Raw genomic sequence first — 23,441 nt, 5'->3', positions numbered from 1 at the left:
GGGCCAAGGTTTCTTCACACTGTCAGGAAGTCATAAACGGCTAGCTGAGCGTGGAACAGGCCAAAGTGCCCCGGGAGAGTCACCGTGGGCAGAGACACAGGCCCAAGGTCAGAGCCCAAGGTCAAAGTCCAAGGAGAAAAACCTCTCACAGAGGTTGGCAACTCTGAGACTTGAGGAGCATTAACTTCTTTGGGGGGTGGTGGTCAAATTCCTGGCTCAATTTTGTCACAGATAGTGATTTGGATCTGAATGTAAAAACATCTTGCCAGAAACTTTCTGTTACAGGAAACTCACTAGAAAGCAATGAACGACTAAACTGCTCCATATCCTTTATGTATTTATTTATTTTTTGCTCCATATCCTTTAAAGGCATCACTATTATCTAAGGGAGAGGAAAGGGTACTCCCGGCCAGGAATAAATTAAGTTGATAAAAGGAATATGGGAGTTTCCCTTGGTATAAAACATCTTGAATGACTGACCCAGATGGTCCAGATGTTTGTATGTGGACATACTCTACACGCTGTGGTCATATTATACCAATACTGGGTTCTATAAAATTTGTAAGATGATCTTATTTGCACAGTTGTTCATATTTGTTAATCTGAAAAGCAAAACTAAATACCATTAAGAGAACTAGAACTAAAACCAAGTTGGATCTTTTTTATTTTTATTAACTTGGCGGAAAGAGTGGCCTTTGATTTTGTGCCTGATATTCTGAATAATTATCTGCTGGATTATTTTTAAACCAATTCCTTCTCAAATTTTTTTTTAAGATTTAGGAAAAAAATGCCCTCCTCCCATAGAGTGTTATCTTTCTTGTTGGGTATCTCAATGAACAAACAAAAAATCGTAATAAATGTTTCATTTGAAGCTCACATAATTCAAGTCATGCACCCTTTGAAAAAACTTATCTTGTTTAAAATTTTATCAAGATTAAACTGAAACTCCCCAGGGAATATTTTTCAGTGGGGCAAAGTGTTCTATATAAACAAATACAAGTTTTGGTCTTTGTATTTCTTATTTTGTGAGGAGATAACTTTTGTTTTTTTAACAAGTAAATTTAGTGTTTTAGAATATTTTTAGATTTACAGAAAAATAGCAAGGATAGTACAGAGAATTTCTATATATTTAGGGCCTAATTTCCCCCTTTATTATTGTTTTTCGTTAGTATGGTACATGTGTCACAATTAATAAAACAATATTGCTAGATTATAATGAATTGAGTTCCATACTTTCAAAGTATGAAATTTAGTTAATAACAATCTATCAATATTGTCTTGCCTCCCTCTCTCTACCTGCACTTCCCCGTTCTCTATTTCACTCTCCCTTGCTGTCTTTTGTTGAGCCATTCAACACCTCGGGCTTCTATTTGTCAAATATTAATTTAACAAAGTCACAACAGGCTATAATCTAATACTATTTTATTTTGTTGCTCAAATTGTTCCAGTTTGGCGCCCGTGTCTCTTTGACAACTCCCCTTTATTGTGGGTTTTTGGGGACCACTTCCTTACATCCTAGCACCACCAGTGCTCCAGGTTCATTCTGTGCACGACCTGCTGGAGTCTCAGAATCAGCCATTTCACCAGGAAGCCCTTTATTGGAGAATGGTGTTAGAAGCCAAGATCTGGGGGCGAGGTGTGCATATTACTCCTGGGGTGTCAGTTGTTTCTAGGGCCTTTCAGATGACAAAGCAAGGAAATACATGTGTGTATACTAATCTGTGGATATGCATATCTATAAATATTTCTACATGCAACCATCTGTATGCTGCTTTAAACATTAGTTTCTACTGATGTCAAAAAGAAAACCTTCTGCTTGTTTGTTTCTGATGCCTTTGTTTCTAACATGGAAAGAAGTAAATTTCAAATTTGAAAGAAATAAGTTGAAATGATTACTTTTATTGTCAGTTTTCCTACCCACCCTTCCCACCCCCACAGTAGTGGGGCATTTTGGATAGCCAGTCCTTCTAACTGCTGCAGCCAGCCCGAATGCCTTGCCCTGGGGACTCTGCCTGGTCAGGCCTGCATTTATTTCTCCCACAGCACGTCATACTGACTCCACTCCTGTTGACACCCATCACATAGGGTCATTTTTCTTTACAAAACTGACTCACATTTGAAGATTTATTTACATCTTGGTCATTTATCTGCTTCTGTGAAAAGTTAAAAAACTGGAGCCAAAATAAACTCCAGAATGCATCTAAGGCAAAACCTCTTGCTGCTTTAGATTGCTATAACTCACTTTTTCTGCCAAGATGTAGGGGGAAAAATGAAACATTTAGCTCATGTGGGAAACACGTTTTATGTGTAAGTGAACATGACCATTATCATCAGAGGCAGCAGTATTTCTTACGTAGGTATAGCACTTTAGAGTTTACAAAGCACTCTGCTTATGTTATTTCACTTTTATTTCTATCTAACAATCCTGAGAGAGCAGTAAGGCAGAGGTTGCTGTTCCAGATGAAAACATGGAGGCTCCTGACAAGTGCTGATGAGGATGTGGAGTAACTGGAACTCTCACATATTGTTGGGAAGGCCAAACGATTCAGACATTGCACACCACTTTGCAAAATAGGTTAGCATTTATCCAAGAGAAATAAAAACCTATTTCCACCTGTTTGAGAATGCTTTTTAGTGACTTAATTCATAATTGAAAACAAAACAACAACCCACAAAACCCTAAAAATAATCCAAATGTCCTTCAACTGATGAATGGATAAATAAACTGCGATGCATATACACACAAGGAAATACTACTCAGAACAAATTACTGATATGTGCGACAACCATGATTCATTTAGAATAATGAATTTCCAATGCTTTATGCTAAATGAAAAAAAGCCAAGCTCAAAAGGTCATCTGCTGTAAGATTCCATTTATATGACATTCTCAAAAAGGCAAAAGGGTAAAGAGACGAATCATACCAGCAATTCCCAGAGGTTTGCAGTAGAGGAGGAGATTGACTACACAGGAGAAAAAGGAACTTTCGGAACTAGGGAAGTATTCTCTATCTTGATTGTGTTGGCCATTATACAACTGTGTGCATTTGTCAAAACTCAGACTGTACACTAAAGGGATGAATTCTACTGTATGTAGAATTCTATTTAAAGTATGAGTGAAGATAAATGAAAAGGAGGAGTTTAAAAGAGGTTTAAAGAAGCTATGTAGTAAGCAACTTGTTTGTAGTCATTAACAAAACCAGGAATTGAAACCCAGGTGTTCCATCTTCAAGTCCATTTCAAGTAAACAACGGATTTTCTGTTCTCTGTGCTGATAGACATAATGCCAGGTATAGTGAGAATCTTAAGTGCTGACCCCTCTCTTCTTGTCCACACCTTCCTTAGCCAGGAACACATTCATACTTGAGGACTTAGAATGACAATAGCCAATCTATGAGGTGTGAGACTGTATCTTAATGTCATGTTCCTTTGTCAGACATGTTGTGAGAAAGACTTTGAATAGAGATTTATCTAAATAAAATATACAAATGTGAGCACATGAAAAGATACTGAACACCATTAGCCATTTAGAAAATCAAAGCAAAACCATTTCACACTTACAAGTATGGCTATAATAAAAAAGAGAATAGAAAGTGTAGACAAGGGTGTGGAGAAATCATAACCCTTGTCTGTTGCTGGTGAGAATGCAAAATGGTACAGCCACTTTGGAACACAATTTGGTATGTCCTTAAAATTCTAAAAAAGAGTTACATTTAACCCAGCAATTCCACTCCTAAGTATATATCCAACAGAAATAAAGATATATATCTGTACAAAAATGAATACATGGATGTCACAGCAGAATTATCCTATTTAATAAAAGGCTAATATGCAAGTCAACCGAACAGTGGAACGACTGGTCACTATGATGCACACTGACCACCAGGGGGCAGACGCTCAACACAGGAGCTGCCCCCTGGTGGTCAGTGCACTCCCACAGGGGGAGTGCTGCTCAGCCAGAGCCTCTCCTGCTTCTGCAGCAGTGCTAAGGATGTCTGACTGATGGCTTAGCCCTGCTCCCCACAGGGAGCGGGCTTAAGCTGTCAGTCGGATATCCCCCAAGGGCTCCTGGACTGCAAGAGGGCACAGGCTGGGCTGAGGGACCTCCCCCCATCCCCCAGCATGAATTTCGTGCACTGGGCCTCTAGTGTATAATAACCAAAAAGTAATACCAATACAAACATCCATCAACCAATGAATGGATAAGCAAAATGATATATATTCATACAATGAAATAATTTTTTGGCTGTAAAAAGAAATAAAGTACTGATACATGCTATCATTTGGATGAACCTGGAAAACATTATGCTAAGTGAAAAAAGTCACTCACAAATGACCACATATTGTATGATTCCATTTGTGTGCATTCAGCATTACTTTCAATTCACCTTATGCATTAAGCATCAGGATTTAATAACAATAGATGGCATTTATCGATCATGACAACCTTACCCATCCTCATTTGACAGATGGACAAAAGGAAGCTTAGAAATCTTAGTAACTTAGGTCAAGTACACAATGCAGCTGGGATTCAAACTTGGGGAGATCAGACTCCAGGCCTCAAGTTCTAAGGAGACTGGGGATCAACTGGTCTAATCTTTTGTCTTATGGAGTGAAACTGATGCCTAGAGGCTAAGAGACTTGCTCAATGTCACATGGCTGGCTAGCAGCAGAACAAAGATTCCAAACTCATGATCTTGCTATTTCCTTGGCCGGTTTTAGAGTCATGGCACAGAAATGGGAGAGATTTCCTGACGTCAGGATCTCAAAGCCAGGGTTAGCTAACTTGAGTCCTGAAACTATCCCAAGCAGATGGTGTGCACTGTTTTCTTAAGGATTTCTAAGAAAGAGGTTTTCACAATTTTCAGGGAGTTATATTGCTGATAGAATGTCTTTTCCCCCTACTACTCTCGCTTTCCAAGAGAAAGGGAATCACTGGTGTGGTATTCTTCTCTAACATGTCATGTCATGTCACTCCTCTTCTGAAAAAATTAAAAAGTCCCTAATTCTTAGGGTGACATTCATAAACCCAAACTTCTGCCCCCCCCCCCACCGCCTTTCTCATTCTGTCCCTTTACACAGGGATTTCTTTCTTGTTAGGGGAAGGCTTGGATCTGCAGCATTTGGATATTTAGTCCCTAAATCATAAACTCCTAGAACCATCATGTGGCATCTGGACCAGCCCACCACTTTTTCTCTCTGACTGGGATTATTATCTTGAGGAAGGTGATGCTAGTCAGCCAGGGTTAGGGCAGGGCAGGTAAGGAGAGGAGAACACATAATATTTTTAAAATGCACATTCAACATTATAAATGCTTTTAGACATACTATCAACTAAATTTCGAATTACCAAATCACATTATATGTGGATATGAATTCTTTTTTTAAACATTTTGAAAGAAGGCATGGATTGAAAAACATTAAAGAATTTACTTGGATATAGTTTCTCTATTGTATGGATCCAGATATAGACAGTAGAACCAACTTTAATGTCAATATCTCTATCACCTTTGTAATAATTCAAAATGGTGACCTCCATTTCCCAAACTTCCTGATACCTTGCAAATGTTATAGTATTGGAAGCAAAGTAAAATTTCTTATCTATTCTAAGTAAGTGATTCAAAATTATTGGTTTTCTAGAATTATTATCTTCATCATTAGTTATTTATTGAGTTCTTGAGTCTAGGTCAACCACTGAGGCAAACACATTTCCCCAAATCATCTCTTTTAATTCTTGTAACAATCCTATTGGTGGGGTTGGTGTTAATAGCACCATTTTACAGATGAGGAAACTATAGTGTAGAATGGTTAAGAAACTTGCCTGGGGTTCCACGACAGTAAGTGGTAGAGCTGGGATTTGAATTTGAATCTCAGAGTCAGCGCTCTCACCAGACCTGCCCCTTTGTGCACCATGTGCAGTGTTTCTGCCACTTCCCACAGAGCAGCATTGAGTCATCCAGGTTGACAGATGTGAACAGGACATGGAGGGATTCGTGGAGGAGAAAACTGGACAGGTACAATTTAGAGCCCCTTGAATGTGGCTAAGATGCCTGAACACTACTTGGTTGGCAAAAGGATTTACTGGAGAATTAAGAGCAGACAGCTAGTCTCTCTTGGTATTGCCATAGGGATAAAGAGTGAACGTGAAAACCAAATGGTGAATGTAGTGCTTGTTAATAGTTGTCATTAATTCCCCTGGGAAAAAATGGAAAAACTGTCAGCCAAAGTAGGATATCTGATTCTGTGTGGATTTTTATTAGTAGAATATCTGGCTCCCTCATTGGCACACAGACAGTTACTTATACTGAAATACATAATAAGTATCTTGCCTTGTTTGGAAAAAGAAGTGTAACTAAATTCCTGTGTTTTACTTGAAATTCTACTGGAATACCATTATACTTCAAAACAGTGTGAAGTAAACATGTTTGAGATGATTATGAGACATTACTAAGGACAGCACATTGTAAGAAGCAATAAAACTTCTGCTTTTAAAAGAAAGATAGTTTCATACGATACTTTCCGTGGATTTTGCCTGCTTATTTCATCCATTGGTGTGGGGACCACACTTTTGAGAGCCTAGCTAGGAAGCCCGCCTTGTGTTTACGGCAGTAGAGAGAATGGATTTCAATTTATTTGCAGAAGTGGATTTCAGAGGAAGGGATTTGACAAAGTTGTTAAACCTGATGGAGGCACGAGAGGAAAGCTGGGCTGATTATGTATCTGAGCACTGTCATTTTGAAATTCATTCTGGCCCCCAGAGTATAAATACACTTCAGTATTTTTGTTAGGACTGCCAGAAAGTCAGCAAGTGTTCACTTTCTTTGGCCAACAAAAGCATGGCTCTCTGTGCAAAAAATTTCTGCACATTTATAAACAAGAACATTTAGAAAATCCCCTCTTGCTGAGAGATATGACAACAGATATATTTAACTGTGCCATAAAATAGAGCAGATGCAAAGAATACCATTGGGTTGATCAAGCACAGGAAAAGAGTTTATGTCGCTCTTCTGACAGAAACATATATATATGTCTTCCTATCCACCCTAAGTACCTCCCCTACACGGTGCTGGTCTGATGAGCCCCCATCCAAGTTTTCACCTTTGTTTTCGGTCAGACTTCTCAAACAAGTATTTCCAATCCATGACCTACATCTTCTCATCACTGCACCCTGGCTTTCCATCCCTATTGGCTATTGGGCTGATCCATGGCCTCCTACCCAAATCGAAGGGAAACACTTTTCTCCCTCACAGGATCACCCAGTTGAAAAAAGGCCACTAGATGATCTCAAACTTTTTCTGTAAATGGCCAGATGATAAAAATTTCAGGCTTTGTGAACTCCTCTCTTGTAACTATTCAGCATCACCACCACAGTGTGAAAGCAGCATAGACAATGCCTCAACGTATTGCACATGTCTGCGTTCCAATAGAAATTTATTAATGGACACTGAAATTTGAATTTAATACCACTTTCACCTATAACAAAATATTCTTCTTTTGATTTTTAAAAATCACTAAGAAATGAAAAAATCATTCTTAGCTCAAAAGCTAAAACAGGTGGTGGGATGGATTTGGCCTGAGAAATCATAGTTTGTCTAGGTCAGTGGTTGGCAAACTGCAGCCCCTTGAGTGTGGCTCTTCCACAAAATACCACGTGTGGGCGTGCACTTACAGTGCGATTGAAACTTCGTGGCCACACTCAAGGGGCCAAAGAGCCGCATGTGGCTCAGGAGCCGCAGTTTGCTGACCACTGGTCTAGGTCGACCTCCCAACCCACCAGGAGTTTCTTCACAGCTTTGCAGCCAACCAGCCAGGCTCTGTATGAAATGTCTCCAGTTATAAGAAGCTCACTACCTCAGGAACATCCTGCTTTAAGGCCGAGATGAAATGACTGGATCTAGTTCCGCCTGCTAAAATCTCAAAGAACAACTCAATTTGATCTTCATGGCAACCCTTCAAATACTGAAATGGACCTATCCTGACCACCTTAGAAGTCTTGCATCTTGGGAAAACAGTCCAAGTTTCTTTAACTATTGTTTGTACAACATGTGCTTTTAGTGTCCTCTCTGCTCCAGTGTGTAGAAATCCTCCTGCAAGTTTGGCCTCAGAAGACAACCCTTCAGGTGAGCCCAGTTTAGAGGACAGGTGAGTAATGCTGTGTCATTCAGCCACCTGTTCACCATTCAGGACTTTCTACTATGCACTTCTCAACTTCTCTGGTTCAGGATAATGTATACTCATCTTGGAAATTCTTCTCCTGGTTTTCATCACCCATACTGCCTTCTCACTGGATCCTTTTATCTGCTCTGACAGTGGGAGTCACCAAAGCCTGATCCTTTATTTATTTATTTTTTTTAAATATATTTTATTGATTTTTTACAGAGAGGAAGGGAGAGGGATAGAGAGTTAGAAACATTGATGAGAGAGAAACATCGATCAGCTGCCTCCTGCACATCTCCCACTGGGGATATGCCCGCAACCCAGGTACATGCCCTTGACCGGAATCGAACCTGGGACCTTTCAGTCCGCAGGCCGACGCTCTATCCACTGAGCCAAACCGGTTTTGGCAAAGCCTGATCCTTTAAAAAGGCTTTGATGTCTTAGGAAACAGATTAATTCTCATGGTGTAGCCATCTCTTATATAGGGATTACTTCCAAGTTGTATCTGCAGCCTCGATCTCCTAGTACACTAGCTCCAGGCTCCTACCTCCTACCGCCTACAAGAAACCTACTTAAAGAAAGGTCCTACTTTATTCTCACCTTAAAACCAGCATGTCCCAAATTGAATTATTTCCTCACAAAATGATGATGATAACAGTAGCAATAATAGAAATAACAATTAATGCTCACTGAGCACCTACACTGTGCTAGGCACTATCCTGAGCTAAAAATTCATGAACTTACTTAACCTTTACAACTACTCATGAGGAAACTACTCTTAGCCCCTTTTATAGTTAGGGAAATAAGCTCAGAGAAATAAAGTGATTTGGTCAAATCCCAGTGCTAATACCTAACAGGGTCAGGATTTGAACCCTGAGTAAAATAACATGCTCTTGTATGAATCAAAGCATGTGCTCTTAACTACATTGGTTGGTCTTTGCGACTGCCCAGATGCTGCCACAGGTGCCCCATGTATTCCAAATGTCCTGCCTGGAAAGCCTGAAGAACATCTTTAACATTCTTTATTATTCAGCCTTCCTATCCAATTGGTCACTGCACTACTACTGACATTCTTTTTCTAAACTATTGGGGGCCCTTTTATTCTCACCAGCTTCCTACATCAGGTCCCTTGTCATCTTCTGCTGTTTACTGCAACTCTCTCCTGATGGGTCTTCCTGAATGTATCACACATGATCCTGCCCAGAATATGTTTGATCAAGCTGGTTCTCTCACTTGAAAAGTCCTCCCTGCCATCCTCCTCTTTGCTATTCATTCATTTGACTGAACTTGGACTGTCCAGCCCTCACTGACCTGAAGCTCTCATTCTAGCGGGAAGGAGGGGAGAAAGGCTGGAACATATATCAGCTGTCAGATAATTTAAACATTTCACATGTGCACTTTGTATTCCTTAATAATTTTTGTCTCCAGTCATTTCAAGAGAGTGTGTTCTGAAAATTAGAGAAAGAGCAGGGAAAGAAAGTTGCAGGTCAAGAGGTTTGAGGAATCCTGGTGAATTGGAAGTGCCCTTACTGCTGGACTTCTCGAGGCTTCGATATGCCCATGTGCGTCGGAAATATCAACATATAAAAGGAAAAGGGCTGCAAAGGAGTTTTGGAAAGGTACTGAACCATCAATCTTTTTACCCTTTCTCCTCTAGAGTAGGTTGAGAAACCAGGGTTCTACAGCACAACTTTTTGGAAAAGTGGCTCTCAGAGTGTCTATCCAAATGCTAGGCATGCAGCAGGAGTGAGAGGCAGAGGTGATTAATCAAGAGAGAGGAGCCCTGACTTGGAGTCAAGAGGACAAACTGAAGCCCAGATCCCAAGTCAGAGTGGCCCTATAAGGATCAAATGAGATAATGCATGTGAAGAGTGCTGCATAAATATAAATCACGGTATAAATGTGCACACCATTTGATTAAAGGTTTTAATTTAAATGTCTTAAAAATTTCCCTAAGATTGACTGTTGATTTCTTCATCTAAGAATTAAGATATCATGTTTTATATATAAATAGAGAGCTTCTGACAAAGTATGAGGGATTATAAATACACAGATTTTTATTTTCTCTACTTCTAGTAAGTATTTGTGGCACTTACTTATTTGATTGATCCAGATAAAGAACTGCCACAAATATATGATGATATTACTTCTCATTGAAGAGAGTATTTTACAAAAATGACTCATAACAGTAAGATGACAACTTGGACATGATTTGGGGTACTGAGGGCATCAGGTGGCTGTGGGTTCCCAGGGAAGGGGGAGACGGTGAGAGGCTGGAAGACGTGGTGCTGGCTGAAAATGCCAACATGCTCCTCGGCTGCATTTTCTGTCCAGGGCCAGTACTGTGTGTTTTCTGCCCTAATGACTTATTCACAATTTTAGAATCTGTATAATTTTTAAAGTAGGAAGTGTCATGATAAAGGAATGAAACTTATGTTTGTGTGAGGCTTATGAAATCTGAAGCGTGAGATTAAGGTCTCACCTTATAAATCCATATGGTTGAGGCCCACATGCCAGGACCGGGGGGACCTAGACTTCATCTTCTCCAGAATCTGCCCTGCTTTGACCTAGAACTGAATCCCTCCTTCCTTCCCTGCTCCTTTGTCGACTATTGAGCATTTGTGGCTACACTGCTTCAGGAGCATTAAAGCATCTCCCCCCCCCCCCCCGCCCACATCTTCTCCCCTATTATGACAGACCCACCTACTTCCCCTATAGGTACTTAGTACTCAAGTATGTGTGTGAAATGCTGCATTCTGAGAGTGTTTCAATGTACATTAGTATAATAAATGACCTGAGAAGTCCCGCAATGAAAACAAACCTTAGCTATCATTGCTTACCCAGCATACCACATGTATGTTAGACCACAGGGCACTATTTTGCCACAGAATGCACACTGAGCTCCCACACAACTCACTGTGGGAGATACTGCTCTGGTCTTACTTGGTTACCCCCTAAATCCCTCAAACAAAGCATTTTATATCCCCATTTCTTTATTCGTTATATTTCCTCCCATGGTATAACTGTTTATTGTGCAAATAGATGCATAGTACTTTATGTATAGCAATATAACAATGAGTTTGGGGCTTGGGGGTCATAAAAGCCTGAGTTTCATCTTGTTTTAGCCACTTTTTAGCTGTGATATGGGGCAAATTATGTAGCCTTTCTGAATCTCAATTTTCTTATTTGTAAGATAAAGCAACGATTCCCATCTCTCAGGGTTTTGTACAAGTTAAATGTGATTAGGCATATAAAGTGTTTGGCATAGTCCCCAGCACAAGGCACAGAATTAACAGTGTCTACATTATTAATTTCTCCATCATGATCATCATCTAAATAAACGGAAGAAAAATTAGACATCCTCAAGTAGCTAATTGTCAAATTAATCAAATTTTTTCTTTTGAGTGGATAATTTGACTTGCATATTGAGAATGTGTCTTGTTTTTAGGAAGTTATTTCAGAGTATGGAAAGGTATATTTAGAGTCATATGAGAAAGATATGTTAGATGATTGTGGCGTTAAGGAAAATCATATATAGCTTAAAAACACTTAACGAAAAGGGGATTGGTGGTTCAAGATCAACCCAAGGAGCAGTCACTGGTGATGTGTCATAGGGCGTTCCATTAGTTCCTATTTGGCTTGATATTTTTTCCCAACAATTTGAATAAATATATATGAGGCACACTTACCAAACCTGAATATAAAAAAATCAGGAGTGGTAGCTAATTCAACTCATAACTGAATTAAGATTCAAAATTATTTTGACATTTTTGAATGTCCAAAAAGATAAAATTTAATACAATCACTTATAAAATATTACGTTCATGTGAGAAAACAACAAAGTAAACCATGCAGAGAAAAGATGAGCCCGATAGCTTTTATTTAGGGGATTTAGTTGACCTTTAACTGGGCTAATAATTAGACACTGCTAATAGAAAAAAACAATAACAATAAAATTAGGCATTAAGAGCAGGAGAATTACCCAGTTGTAAGAAGGAAGTATATCCAAACAGATTAGGCAGCCTCATTTTTAAGAAGGATATTGAAAAAACGATATAAATTTTAATGAGATGGGGACTATATATCCTCAAGAGAACCAGACCAAAGGAACACACAATTTCTGTTATTTCTTGGGAGCTCCATCAACATAATAGGCTCACTGCAATGGAATGAACTTTGTCTTTGCAAGTCTTTATGAAAAGCTGAGTAAGAATGTGCAAGGGTGAGATCCCTTCATTTGGTGGATGATAGGAGTTCAGGCTCTACAAATACCCTGGACACCTGTGTCAGGCACACCATGAGAAGGCAGAGTTCCTGGCAAAAGACAGTAGTGCTGGGAGAAACAGAAGGCAGCAGGAAACAGGAAGACCAAATCTGAGATGGATTGACTCGGTAAAAGAAGCCATGGGCATCTGTCTACAGGAGCTGAGCAGGGCTGTTGAGGACAGGACACTGTGGGCATCACTCTTTCACAGGGTCACCAGGACTTGGAGTGACTCAACAGCACGATACACGCAGGACTTCCTAACATGACCTCTGAAACCTCATCAATGACAAAGTTCATAATTGTGTCTGGCAAAACCCTTTGCAACCTCCAAGGCTCTGAAGCCTTTTGTCACCCTCCAGGGCAATGTGCCTCTGTGGTCTCTCTCTCCCCTCTCAGGGCACATACACCATTTGTCTCTCATTTGGCATGGATCACACTAGTTACCATTTATTGACTACCTATCTTGTGCTAGGCGATATTATATATTATCTTGATTAAATGTCTAATTTTATCAAGTTGGAAATTGATAAAATTATCCAACTTTAAGGTGAGATATGAAGCTGAAATCAGTTTATATCACTTACTTGCCCAGAGTCCTATCGTGAGTAGGTGGCAAAAACTGAACTCAAATCCAGACTTAGCCACAGAATCATACTCTGTCCACTAACCAATGGCACTTCTCTAACAACAATTTCTCACCTGACAATTAGTGCTCTGCGTTGCATTTTCTGTGTATGTGTATGTATTTATTCAATATTTTATGTCTCATATGCCTTGAACTAGATGATAAATTCCTAGACCAAAGGGCCATATCTTGCTTTTCTTTGTATTTCTAACAGAGTCTATTTCAGTAAACAATTGTTAACACCAACTATCATTACCCACTCATTAAGTACTTATTTATTGAGCAACTACTAAATATAGCTGGCACTTTGCAAAGAACCAGACATAGAGCAATGAACAAGTGAAACAAGTTTCTAAAGAAAAAGCAAACAAGTACACAGACACAGGTAAATGTAAAAAGTGAACAAGTCGCCCTGGCTTGTGTGGCTCAGTGGATAGAGCATTGGCCTGTGGACTGAAGGGTCTTGGGTTCGATTCCCATCAGGGGCACATGCCCCGGTTGCGGGCTTGATCCCCGGTGAGGGGAGTGCAGGTGGCAGCCGATCAATGATTCTCTCTCATCACTGATGTTTCTATCTCTCTCATCCTCTCCCTTCCTCTCTGTAATCAATAAAAATATATTTAAAAAAAAGTGAACAAGTCAATGGCTTCCCTGACTTTTGACCTGAGATATGATCAATAAAAGACAGCAGCTGTGGTATGAGCAGGGGAAGGTCTTAGGCAAAGGGAACAGCAAGTACAAAGTCCAAATGGGGAAAGCTAGCTCTGCGTTTTCAGGAACAGAACGTAGGTCCCTGTGGCCAGCAGGGAGCAAGGGACGCGTGGGTGGTATAGGGTTAGGTTGGAGAAGTGGACAGGGGCCAAATCCTGCACGATCTTGGCCTTTTAGATTTTATTCTAAATGCAAAGAGAGGCCACTGGGGGATTTTTAGCAGGGGAAGTGGCCTGACATGCTTTCGTAATAAAAGATCACTCGGGCTGCTGGGTGGAGAATGGATTATAGGGTACACGAGCATGAAAGCAGTACTGGAGATGAGTGCAACAGTGCTGCCTCCAAGGTGGTGGCAGGTGCAATGCTAAGGAGTGGTCTCATTCAGAGTGTATTCAGTCAGTAAAGCAAATGAGACTTGCTGACGGTTTGGATGTTGAGTGTTAGACAAAGAGAGTACATCAAGGATGACTCATAGGTTGTTAGTTAGCGTGAGCACGTGGGTAGATGCTGAGATGGGGAAGATGGTGTGGGATAAGTGGAGAAGACACTGGGTAGTATATGAATGGGGGAGGGAAAAGTTAATAATTCTATTTGGGCCATATTTAAGATGCCTTTTAGATATCAGAATGTAAGCCTCATTGTTAGAATGAGGGCAGGGGCTGGGTGCTGTAGCCCTAGTGCACAAAATAATATCTACTTTATAAGATGGTACTCAATAAAACCTTGTTGAATGAAAAAAGCCAAGGAGAGGTATTGAGAAGGCAACTGCATTTATGCATGTTTAAACCTCTTCAGTGAATGTAAATTCTTGGCAAAGCATAAATACTTTCCTGCTTGGCTCCTACATGTACATAAAGATCTCTAAGAGTGGTTTTTAAAAGAGGAGAATTAAACATCCAAATAGGGTCAGTTATTGTACTCCTGGAGAGAGGCTCAAAATCCCAGTCTCTGACTAAGGCCTACCTGGTCTTTCCTACAGTGTTCAGTGTCATTTATGACATGTCTGATGGCAAAGAATGACCTTGAGGAGTGCTGGACTGCTTCTCGGAGTCATTTTACTATTAATAATAATACTTCTCGCCTCTGTCAAAATTCTTATTTGTCTATTTTCCGATTTCCATCGGATTTATTCTTATTTCTTTCAGTCCCAAGATTGAAGTGCTAACTCGACCCTGCTTTAAACAAAACAAAACAGGCCTCCAATAGGTCAATGGCTTTGGCAGTTCTTTTTCTGGGTTGGTTAAATCCTAGACACATGATGTGAGCTTCAAGAAGGCCAAGAGAATAAAAATATCCTGTCATAGTAACAAAATAGTTTGAATATTTAAGGTTTCAAAACCAAGTCTTCTACTGAAGCACAAGGATCAAATTATTTTTATTTATTTTTTTGTTAATCCTCACCCAAGGATATTTTTCGATTGATTTTTAGAGAGAATGGAAGGGAGGGGGAGAGACAGAGAGAGAGAGAGAGAGAGAGAGAGAGAGAGAGAGAGAGAGAGAGAGAGAGAGAGAAACATCAATGTAAGAAAAATACATTGATTGGCTGTCTCCCCCATGTGCCTAGACAGGGGTGGGCAAACTTTTTGACTCGAGGGCCACAATGGGTTCTTAAACTGGACCGGAGGGCCGGAACAAAAGCATGGATGGAGTGTTTGTGTGAACTAATATAAATTCAAAGTAAACATCATTACATAAAAGGGTACGGTCTTTTTTTTCAATAGTTTTATTCATTTCAAACGGGCCGGATCCAGCCCGCGGGCCGTAGTTTGCCCATGGCTGGCTAGTACGTGACCCTGACTTGAATCTAACCTGGAACCTTTCAGTCTGCAAGCTGATGCTATCCTCTGAACCAAACTGGTTAGGGCCCAAATTATTTTTTTAAAAATACAGAATTATCTATAGATAACTGAGAACTGTCCAAGGTAAATTTAAATAAATGTGGCGCCTTGCTTGCTTGCTTTCTCTTCCCCTTTCTTTACTTCCTTCCTTTTTTTCTGAACATGATGTGTTGTCAACTGGCTCCAGGACACATAAGCCCCCATGAATAACCTTGCTCTTAGAGCACTACCCTGCACAACTCAGTATCTGTGGTTTAACTGCCTACTGTGTTTTTTAGCCCAGAAATTTCTGGACCAAGATCTCTGTTAAGCTGGGAATGTGCAGTGAAATGCTCTGGGGAATGAATACACTGTCTGCTCTCAAAGGTGTGACCCCGGGGAGATGTTCTTTCCCAAGAAGAAATCTGGTTTTCCAAAGTGAGCTGAAATTCTCCTTGCCCAGAGGGAGCTTTATTAACCATTTGTCCCATGAGCGTTCAGGTATGAGGAAGAAAGTTTGCATAGCAGCCCTGAAGAGATCATTTTTTTGGCTATCTGCTTAAAATGGGGAGAAAAGCCTTGGAAGAAAACTTTTCTAACATGGTTGAATGTAGAAATTTAAAACAAGATTTTTTTTTCTAAAATATTTCAAGGGAAGAAACATGTTTGGACATGAGGACACTAACCCTCCCCCACATTATCATATGCCATACTTTTTCCTTATTGTGCTGAAATGGTCTTCCCTTGGCTATGACCAGACAGATATTTGGATGCTGGAATGTGCCAAAATGATGATTATCACTTACTAGAGGCCTGGTGCATGAAATTCATGCACAGGATGGGGGAGGCCCTTAGCCCAACCTGCACCCTCTCCAATCCGGGACCCCTCGGGGGATGTCTGACTGCCGGTTTAGGCCCGATCCCTGCGGGACCCCTCTCGCAATCCAGGACCGCTGGCTCCTAACCGTTCACCTGCCTGCCTGCCTGATCACCCCTAACTGCCTCTGCCTTGGCCCCCGCCACTATGGCTTTGTCCGGAAGGAAGGCAAGACGACTGGAAGATGTCTGGTTGACCCGGTCTAATTAGCATATTACCCTTTTATTAGTTTAGATGATTCTGGCTGACAGGACCCAGACTCAACCAGCCCTCTTCTAGGCAGATGGTTTATTTATTCATACAATTCTTTCCCAGGGAGTGAAGCTGCACCTTGGAGTTCTTTATAGAGGGAGTGGCCTCTAAACTGTTGAACTGACATCTGGTGAAAATGAGCAGATGGAAGGAATAAGCCACAACTGAGTGTCACTTTGGGCTGCCCACCTTTGTGTGGCTAGAGAAGCAGGTTGATGATTGCTTAGGTTGACCAAATGGAAGAGGTTCAGAGATCATGGGGCAGAGGGGTGAGGGGCAGAGTTGACGAGCCAGGTGGAATCCTCCGAGTCTTCTGGATTCTCATAATTTGGCTCCATCTTGGGCTCAAGACCTGCCCTTGGACTAACTAGTCTGAAAGAGGGGCCCAGACAAATGGTCTTGCTAAGAACTACCCAACAAGCAAAAACTGCTCTTGTAGGGAAAAGGAAAAAGTGGAACCATTAATAGCCTCTTGAACCCGAAACCCAGTCCTTACCCAGAGTAATCAATTATCTGTTACACAAAAGAGTGTCTGGCAGTAGTGTGGGCAGTGGAACAAAAAATTTGTTCTGTTGACAGACCAGTTGTAGATGCAGACCATGAGGAGTTCCAAACACAAAGGTCATCAATGGATGAATAAGAGGACAGAAGCAGAGGCCATACTGTTTGAGAACTAGTGACTCAGAACTGTGATTCTGGAACATATCCTTCTCCCCCTTGACCTTTACAAGAAAAAGATGGGAAGGGAAAGGGAGTAAGGATGATCTTTAATCTCTATCTGCCTCTCATCTCTTCTCAACCACATGTGCTAAAGTATTCAATCTCTTTGGTGAAATTATATACAACAACAACAACAAAATCTCTTTGTCTCCTTTAGAAAAGAGAAATGGCTCTTCAATTTATTATAAGAGGAGTTAAAAATCAGTAAGATCAAAAGGCATGTGGGCTAGAGGTAGAGGCTGGAAAGAGGAAGAAACGGGGGGAGGAGAGAAGGACAATATGACTTGAGTGTCAAAGCAAGAGTCTTCGTGGGAAGGGAGGCTTTTCAACCTGAAAGGAGAAAGAGAACTCTGGCTTTTTGGAGTTTTAGATCAAGACTATAACCACAGAGATATGTCCAGATCAAAAGGGTTCAGGAAGACCTGCCTCCCAACAAAGCAAAGCAGAACTGAGCCCACGCCCAGCACAAATCTTGACTACCACCGCTTGAGGGCTGACCCCTTCAGTGTACTTGCAAGGAGAAAAAGATGATCTTTTCAGAAGTTACTCTGGTGTGCAGTCTCGAGAAGGGGGATGGGGACAAACAATGCTTCCAAGCCACAATCTAAACTGATTTTAAATGACCTATCTCCTGGCTTCCTTAATGTAAGCCAAACCCTTTCAGTTATTTCATGACTGTACTTTCAATTGCATTGTACTTTTAACCTTATTTTCCTAAGAATAAACCTTATGCAACATTGCCCGAAAGGCATAGGGATTTTCTTCCCTTTCTCCACACCACGGTTAAGTCATCATGTAAGTAGTTATTAAAATTCAGGAAACTTGTAGCTCTTGATCATGTTCTACTGACAGTCTGGAGCAAGCTGACTCCCTAGACCATGAGTCTTGCTCATGACAAGAACTGGTTGTCTTCTTGTCCGGAATGTCCTCCCTGCCCCAATGTTCCCTCTCTGCCCCGGCTATCCCTTAAGGCCCAGCTCCACACTCCTGAGCTGAGCAGCAAGAGCTCTGATCTCCCACCCAGACACTTCAGCTCCCATCATCTGTGCCACTAACACTGCATGTACTTTCTGCCTTTTTTGGTAGTGGTTTGTGCCCGTGCCTGACTACAATTTAAGACTGGTAGCTTCTGGCAGCTGCAGACTGTTACTCACTTTCCTTAGTGCTTATCCACCATGGTACCCTGCTTCTGAGAAGTGCAGACGGCATGTTAACTGAGTGCACTGGCCTCTCCCCTAAGTGACAGACACTCCTGCAATGGAGCTAATATTCTCTCTCTTGTCTTTCAGATTCTCCAGTGTTCCAAGAAATACATCTCTCCCTTCCCTGAAGAAAGTACAGTTATTTTGTGTACCCAGTTTCTTGTGGAGAAATACTTGTAAACTTTGCCAATATCTTATTTCTTATCACAGTTTTGCACCAAAATTTTAGAATTCATCAATGGTTCTTGCCTATAATAATTTATTACTGGGGTTTCCTAATGGTGATTTCCTATTTCCCTCATTCCTTTTACACTTATTAATTGAAATTCTTTTAAAAATAAGAGCTGTACCTTACCCCCTCCCACTGATATATTTATTCAATTATTCATATCAGTATGAACTCATAAATATTTATTTTATTCTATAGATCATAACCCAATACTATGATTATTTATTTTGTTGTTTAAGCTTTACTTTCTTTATCTGTGAATTAAGGACAATGACAACCGCCTTACCAAACTGTCCCTAGGATTAAATGGGATTTAAAAATGTGAAAATATCTAGTCCAGAGCACCTAGTAAATAAATGCTAGCTCCTTTCCTTCCTCTTCTTTACAGAAAGTAAAACCATGCTAATTTGGAGGCAAAACCATTCTAAATAGGTGAAAGTCTGAACTTAAGAATTCCCCTTTAATGTAATGCAGCGTTTCCACCCTAAGATATATGAACAAGAATTTAGCTATCCCAGGTTGTCTAGCGGAGGTCATTTGGGATCTGCCTATAATGACTATATAAGATTGATTTTTAATCTGCATGCCCATAATTTGTATGAAAATAGATGCTTGAGAATACTTGAAAACAGACTGTTCTCTTAAGTAGATTAAGTGTTTTCCCAGAAATCTTGTTTATGTTCTGAAGTTGCTTAGCTAAACTATTTTCAGAGATAGTCCAAAGCGTGCCTCAACCCAGCTGTGGTTCCGATGATCACTAACTCTGAATTAATGATATCACTGATTCATCTTGGATTCCTAAGGTTATAGCAGTGAATGGAAGAAATTCAAGTTTTCTTTCTCCAAAATTAATTTAAAATTAGATTTTAAAAGTTTGGGCAAATCACTTTTAAGTTCAGGTGGGATTTAAAACAATAACAACAACAAAGGATAAGGGCAAGGTCCCACATTAAATGAGAGTGACTAGATCTGGAAGTTTAAAATAATTCACAAAATACAGTAAAATCCCATATGAAATCACACAGTTTACTGGAACTTTCATTTCCCACCCAGCTTTATTGATAAGGAAAATCAAGATCGTCAGGAGATTTATTTTAAAAAACAGCGTTGTCATGCGGACACCCAGAGAGTCTGTTTTACTCAATGTGGGGTGGGGCCAGGAACCTGCATTTTTATCAGGCGCCACTCCACAATATGAGTCTTGATACAGGTGGGAGGCAGAATACCACAGCAGTTCAAAGCCCAGGCTCTGGGGACCTGGCAGCGTGGGTTTGAATCTCACTATTGCTACCTACTACCTATATAATCTTGGGCAAATGATTTCATCTCCTTGTGCCTCAGTTTCCCCACTGGTAGTGTAGGGCTAATGACAGTATCTGCTTCCCAGGGTTGTGAGGAGCAAATCAATGGTATATGTAGCTGATTAGCAGGGCAGTGTTAGATGGAGATCAGCAATTCCCAAGGGTCATGGATCTCCCATTGAGGAACATATCTGGGCACAGAACTAACTGCTTAAGCTGAGCCCTTAATATGTCTACATCCACTGTGCCTCCACATGGTCACTGACATTTACATCCATCATCTGGGTCATGATTGGCAGGCTATGGAGACTGCGAGGTGAGCTGCTATCATTAGAAAGTGTTTAACTAACAAAGGTGGATTGATCCACTGTCAATCAGAATTATACAGGACTAGAATGGGAGTATAATTTTTGCATTTACTACTGTAATAATTGTGGAGTTAAACCAACCACCAACAACTACAGAAACTGAAAGTTGTGTTTAATCTTTGAGGCAAAAGAAATAAAGTCTAAAAGACAGCAATTGTAGAACAGAAAACTTTTGAGTGTGTGGTTATACTATGGAGGAAAAGTGTTCTTTAAGCCCAACAGCACAGCATCCCTGACCCTTGCCCTGCATGGAGACTTGCCTCTCCTCCTTCCTATCCCTTGTCCTTGCTCCAGGGTCACAGCATGTCAGCCAGTTGGCCCTCCTCCTCCTCCTAGTTGCCACTAGACCTGCCTCCCTTCCAAGTGTTCCCAGACTCTGGTTACAGCTTCCTCCTCAGAACTGGCTGGTAAGGTCTCAGAGGCCTTGGAGGGACTTTCTGGGGGCTGGGGATGTTGATGGGATCAGAGAACAGGAGGGGGTGACTCACTGTCCCTCAAGACCACGTTCCTCCCCACTTTCCTGACCCAGGTGTTGGTGTTTAGTGTCTGCTGAGGAGGCCTGACAGTGGATCCTGTGGCCAGGGATCATGCTGACCAAATTCAAAATCAAAACATCCAATATTGAAAGCACATGAAGAAACCAGGGGGAGAGTATTTGAAAACGGGCACAGGGAGAATATTTTGGAAGGGAGGGGAGAAAAGTTGGGGATTGGTTGCCCAAAGGGAGAAGGCTTGTGGACTTGGTAATGACATGAGGTGGAGAGAGCATCACTTAGGCTTCGGTCAGTTAGAGTGAAGTGAGAGGGAGGATGACAATGTGCTGTCTATCTCAGTGCCTGGAAAGAAAGCAGTCATCGTGGAAGTGGCAAGACAGACAGGTAGATGAGATGTCAGTAACAGACAAACCAAGAAGGAGAAATGCTTAAAAACCACTTACTAGCAATTCTTACAAAAACATCTGAAAGTGGCTCCTTACCTCATTAAATCTCATCACAAGATCTTCAAGGGCATTGTGCTCTCTGTTCTGGGAGTTAAGAATTGATGCTGAGATGGATGCTTTGAGGCAGGGCAGGGACCTCTGACATTCTGGAGTGCTCAAGTTCTGGGTCAAGAAGCAAAGATAGTCAACTGGCAAGACCCTTCGGTAGATATTCTGTTCCTGCTCCATCAGGATGCTGGCGACTTCCTCGGGGAACTGGATGAGGGGCTGCAGATCAATCAGCTCCTTGCTGATCCCAGCTGAACTTGAAGGGAGGGCACTGGAATTGGCCATAGAGGTGCCCGGTTGGCGTTCTGGAATAAAGCCACAGAGGTCATGGTCACACCAAGGTTGGTTTTCCTTACAACCGATATCTACTTGAGAGCCATTCATAGTCATGTAGGTTTCTTAAAGTTTCTGCAGTTCTATACTATCTTTCTTGTTATAGAGACCTGATATCTGCCCTGCTGCTTCTCCTGCCCCCCTCTCTGGGGCTAGGGGTAGGAGGAGTTTCCCATTTTCAGAAGTAAAATTGATTTGGCACACCATTCCCTACCCAGTTCACTGTGACACTTGCAGAATAGCAGGGAAAATGTAGCATTTGATTCTTCATCCTGCAGTGCTAACCATCAGAGTGAAAAGAAATAAGGGTGGGTGTGGGCACAACAACTGAAATGAAATGAAAGAAGGCTGTGGGGGAGGAGGCATGTACATGTATGTGCACATATGTGTAAACATGCAGGAGAACTGGGGACTCTGTACTCGAGGTTTCAAAACTTCATGGTCTACTCTGCAAACATCTCACCCTCAAAACCCGGATTCCACTGAAATCCATTTGGGGATTTGCGGGGATGGACCACCTACCAAAGTAAGAAAGGAACAGGAAGAAAGGACACATATCTAAATAAATAAAATAAATAAATCTTCCCTGCCCCACAACTGGTAGTAAGAAGATGGCATGGGAGAGGAAGTGGGGGGGGGGCATTATATCAAAGTACTGAATGCATTTGTAGACTCAATATTATTCCCTTAGCACAAATTCACTTTATTTTGACCACTCCCCTCCCCTCCAATCTGTCTCTTAATTTCCTACCTATGTCATTTATTTATTCATCTACTTAACCAATCATCCATCAGTTCATTCAAAAAACTGAAAAATCTGAATCCTAGAACAGAATTTCCCAAAGTATGACCCGTTTTGTGGCCACTAAGTTGGGGAAAAGTCACATATTCTTGTCACAAATTCTATTCCTGGAAATAAATGGGGCACATGGGTACACCATTAGAGTTTCAAAGGGGTCTGCCAGTAAAGGAATCCATTTATATTGCTTAACCGAGTATTTCTCCAGAGCCATACTTTTATATGCTACTTACTGTGCCATTCTGTGTGACTAGTGCTGGCTGGAACCACTTCAGGAAATGCTGCCCTGAGGGCCAAACTGTTCTTGCTCTCCGCCAGTTCACATCTTTTCCTTCCTGGCAGTCCCTCCCTGGCCAGCCCTCCTTCACGCTTCTCATGGTGCTTCATGAGGGGACCATGTTTGGTTTTCCCAGAATCTTTCTTACATTCTTGATTTCTTAAACACCCTTACTGACCCTTTGACAGAATAAAACTCATCTGTCTTCTGATGACACTGTATTTGTTGGCACAGGCTGACATCTGGCCTGGACACTAAACAACAGCAAAGCTAATGTAAAGGTGAAGGAATTAAGCAAAAACAAAAATTAACTTGTAGACACACACAACAGTATGGTAATTACCAGAGGGAAAGAGGGGTGTGGGGAAGTAGAAGAGGTTTAAGGGGGGATACATGGTGATGGAAGAAGACTTGACTTGCGGTGGTGAACATACAGTACAATATACAGATAATTTGTTATAGAATTGTACACCTGAAACCTATATAATTTTATTAACCAATGTAACCCCAATAAATTCA

The 23,441-nt window shown here is 41.1% G+C and overlaps 1 protein-coding gene across 1 annotated transcript in view; it reads right to left on the bottom strand.

Moving 5' to 3' along the window:
• Nucleotides 1–23,441, bottom strand: part of PLCE1 (phospholipase C epsilon 1) — a 260,258-nt gene that overhangs the window by 98,820 nt on the left and 137,997 nt on the right. Inside the window, exon 3 of the mRNA XM_081104349.1 lies at nt 21,502–21,818. Within this exon, the coding sequence (XP_080960475.1) occupies nt 21,502–21,818 (317 nt within the window). The remainder of the gene's footprint in view (nt 1–21,501; nt 21,819–23,441) is intronic.

Source organism: Myotis nattereri, assembly GCF_964212035.1.
Source record: "Myotis nattereri genome assembly, chromosome: 13".
NCBI classification, from domain to species: domain Eukaryota; kingdom Metazoa; phylum Chordata; class Mammalia; order Chiroptera; family Vespertilionidae; genus Myotis; species Myotis nattereri.
The sequence above is the reverse complement of the archived record's forward strand: the minus strand, read 5'-3'. Positions and strand labels throughout refer to the sequence as shown.